Source organism: Vicia villosa, linkage group LG4, assembly GCF_029867415.1.
Source record: "Vicia villosa cultivar HV-30 ecotype Madison, WI linkage group LG4, Vvil1.0, whole genome shotgun sequence".
NCBI lineage: Eukaryota > Viridiplantae > Streptophyta > Magnoliopsida > Fabales > Fabaceae > Vicia > Vicia villosa.
The window spans coordinates 32203704-32207717 of record NC_081183.1 but is presented as its reverse complement, the minus strand read 5'-3'; the positions used below and the strand labels follow the sequence as shown (position 1 = coordinate 32207717).

The window sequence follows — 4014 nt, the reverse complement described above, 5'->3', positions numbered from 1 at the left end:
GGTCCTTAAGTACCATATCTTAAGTGCAACTGGAGCACTAATGTATCTTGCTAATTATACATGTCTCGATATATCGTTTGTGGTCAATCTATTATGAAGATACAATTATTCGCCTACATGAAGACATTTGCACGGAGTCAAACATATACTTCGTTATCTTAGAGATGTTGGTTACTTGTCAGATTCTCACAAGGGTAGATCTGAAAGAGGTTATTTGTTTAGATGTGATGGTACAACCATTTCATGGCGATCTATGGAACAACTTATGGCAACAACTTCATCAAATCCTGCATAACTATTAGCACTCCATGAAGTCACTTCCAAGAAGAAATTTTAAGCAACTACTACAAATAATATCGTCTCACATGTAAATGTCTGCATGAGGGGGAGAAATACATATGTTTTGCACTCTTTTTCCCTTCACCATGGTTTTGTCCCACTGGGTTTTCCTGGTAAGGTTTTTAACGAGGCAATTCACATTTAAAGGATATTGTACTCTTTTTCCTTCACTAGAATTTTTCCCACTGGGTTTTCTCTAGTAAGGTTTTAACGAGGCATATCCTCAATGAACATCCAAGGGGGAGTGTTATGAATAATAGTAAATAGATGTGGATGTTCATTTTCCCCAATCTTTCTATATTCCTTAACTCCTATAATTTAAGTTCTTAACCTTTGTGTATTCCTTGAGTTAATGGTTGTTATTGGTCATGTACTATAAATATGGATCATATTGTAATGTAAATGGTACTTTTGGAAGAAGATAATACAATATTGCTTTCTCTCTTCTCTTTCTCTCCTTCATGTATCATTCATCTCTATATTGATTTGGTGAATTTTATAACATAATATATATAAAAAAATTATTTATATTTCTATTTAATTTGCATAGCCCATCATTTAGAATTTTGAAACTCCATTTTTAAAAGCAAAAGGTTAACATGTGTTCCAAGAGTACAAATTAATAAATTATTTATAAAATATTTTTTTAAAACACATGCATTCAATATTTGAAAACATTTTATTATATTTAATTTTGTCTTGAAGGAAATATATTAGCATGACCCTTTTTAAAATACTGTATGAGCCTGAGTTAAAATCGACCCCCTTTTGAATTAATATAAGCAGTCTTAGTAACATAATAAAGAGGTTCTAGTATTATATTTGATAGTATATTTCTAGAACGAATTCTATAGTATAACAAGATTTCAAGATAATTTAGAATTTTGAGTTGTTTTATCTTAGAGATATCTCTCATATAATTTTATGCCATATAAAAAAGAAAAATTTAAGAGAACAACTTTGTACGTGAATCATTTTATTAATTTAATCATCTTTTAATAAATCAATTTAATAAAAAACTGATACTGATAATTCAGAAAAATCTGCCGACATGCATTGATAAGATATTCAACTTATAAATATCAATGCTATTTATATCACTGACAAGAAATTCATCTGCAAGAGTTCTTGCATTAAAATCACATGTGTGGTTCAGACTTAAAAGTAGTACTTGATTTGTGACATGATTGTAATGAGCAAAAGCGATAGATGTTCTCTAGACAAAATGTGGCCAATTATTATATAGTCCATTTCTTAAAGAATGCAATGTTTTTTTATAAAAATTTACTCAGTATTACTACTAATATCGTTTCCAACAACAATACATTGTATTTATATATTTTATAAACATTTTGTGCTAACATTTAAAAAATAAAGTATCTTATTTAGTAATTATAATCTATTTTTATTATAAATTAAATACAACAATACATCGTATTTATATAATTTAAGTAAAATATTCTTTTTAGTCTCGTAACTTTAAATCGGGGTTCATTTTGCTCTCTCAAAATGTGTCTTGTAAAAAATTGACTAATAAAACATTAACATTATAATGTCTCGGTTCACTTATCAATTCTAGTTTCCTTCAAATTCTATTATGTCATACACAATCCAAAACAAAATAGATTACATAAAATAATTGCAAGGAAATAACAGAAGAAGAAGATGAAAAGAATAAAATGTTCTACTAATCAAATGAATATCAAATCAGAGAAAAAGAAAGACAATAACTTTCTACATCATCTCATGAATGGTTCGTTTTTTTCATCTCACGAAGGAGAAATCTTCGTAACTTCTCCCCTTCATATCCTCTCATGATTCAAATGTTCTTTTCATCCAAGAATTCGTCCAACAAAATAATGGTGAGACAAACAAAAACACTAGGAGCAAGTAATAGCATTTCTTTATTTAGAAAACCCTACGCCTCGAATCAACACCCTTCAAAAAATTGAGAAAGTTGCATAGGACGCGAAGGTTCTTCATTGAGTTTCAGAGTTCGTGTCTCTCTGAATGTATGAATCTGATATTTGTTGTGGTTTGTTGATGGTGATGACTTCTTTTTTATTTGAACTTCTTTTTTTTTTTTTTAATTGGAGAAAAATATATTAAAACAAAAGGAGGAAAAACAAGAACACAAGGGGGACCAAACCGAAACCCTTTAGGCAAGAAGTCTAAGTTTAGGGGTGTCATCCTTATCAAGCAAGAATTCCCTAATAATATCCGGATAAACATGAGAGAACCAAGAAAAATTCTTAAGTCTAATGCCTAAACTAGCCATGAAATATGCACAAAAATTGACTTCTCTATATATGTGTGATCATGAAATCCATATTAAGCGTGAAAGCACGACACTTGAGCCAACAAGACTTGATATTCCACGGCACCAGATTAGAGTTAGAAAACGCATTCACAACCGTAATACAATCCGATTCCAGCCAAAGCTTATTCCACCCAAACTCTGAAGCCTTCTTAATAGCTACCATAACGGCACAAAATTCCGCAAAATCCGCTTTCCCTTCACCCAAAAAAGCACAAAAGCTGCCACAATGATCACCCTTGTAATCTCTAAAAATACCCCCGCAAGAACTAATCGATGGACATCCTGTGGCCGCACCATCAATGTTCCCTGTAATCCATCCCAAAGGAGGCGGCGACCATAAGACTTCCATGGAACGAATAGAGCGAGATGGATTAATAGCAATGCCAAAACCCTTTAGAAGAGTGAAATTGGCCATGAAAGAATTAGAAGATTTCTTGGTGTTATTTCCCACAAGCTTGGCAAGAGCACTGATATGAACAGTGCAGGATCTCCAATGAGTAGTTAAATCTTCAAACCTGGATAGATTCCTAGCCTTCCAAACTTGCACGAAAATATTGACAATACAAGCTGTAAAGACATCTGCTGCTTGAGGAGAACAACACCCAGCAACCGCAACATAACAGTCCAAAATGGAAAAGAAAAGATATTGAATATTCAGCATACCTTTCAGCCAAGACCAAATCTGACGGACAAAGCGACACTAAAAAAAAATATGTTGAGAGGTTTCTTGATGCGCAAAGCAGAGATTGCAAACTGATGGAAAAGAGAAACCGCACAACTTCAGATTTTTTCCAGTGGGAATCTTATTGTTAATCAATCTCCAAACCATCATAGAATTCAAAGGAGGAATATTAGGATTCCAATAGAAAATCTTCCATTACGCCACAGCCGAGGAAGGAGAAACAAATCTGTAGGCCTCTTTGATACTCAAAAGCCCATTGTCAGTTCTTGTCCAAATCAAATCGCCCTCCGCCTCCACCGGTGGAAGAGATATCGTAGAAATTCTGGACAGCAGACTCGGTAAAGCTGTTGTGACATTGTTATGAAACTTCCAGCTTGAATTTTCCACATGGTCACACAGTTTCGAGGTAAGCTTACTGTGGAATTGAGATGGAATATTAAAAATATTCACCAAAGAATCCCCGAGCCAATTGTCAAGCCAAAAGTAAGCACTCTTGCCGTTTCCAATAATCCATTGTGCATTATCCATAACAGTTTCAAAAGTTTCCTTGATACTACTCCAAATAGAAGATTTTATTGAATATTTTACGTAGCAGTTAGCCCTTCGAACTCTGGCAGCTAACACTCTGGCCAAGTCTTTCTTATTTCTCATGAAAGTCCAACACTGATGAATC

General features: G+C 33.2%; 1 protein-coding gene across 1 annotated transcript; it reads right to left on the bottom strand.

The window, feature by feature from the left end:
• Positions 1-2642: 2642 nt before the first annotated feature.
• LOC131596995 (uncharacterized) lies at positions 2643-3320 on the bottom strand. The gene has a single exon (XM_058869719.1). The coding sequence runs from the start codon at positions 3318-3320 to the stop codon at positions 2643-2645; it is 678 nt and encodes a 225-aa protein (XP_058725702.1).
• Between the last annotated feature and the right edge of the window lie 694 nt (positions 3321-4014).

Coding starts and splice junctions, on each gene's coding strand:
- LOC131596995 (XM_058869719.1), bottom strand. CDS start 3,320: ATGCTGAATATTCAATATCTTTTCTTTTCCATTTTGGACTGTTATGTT.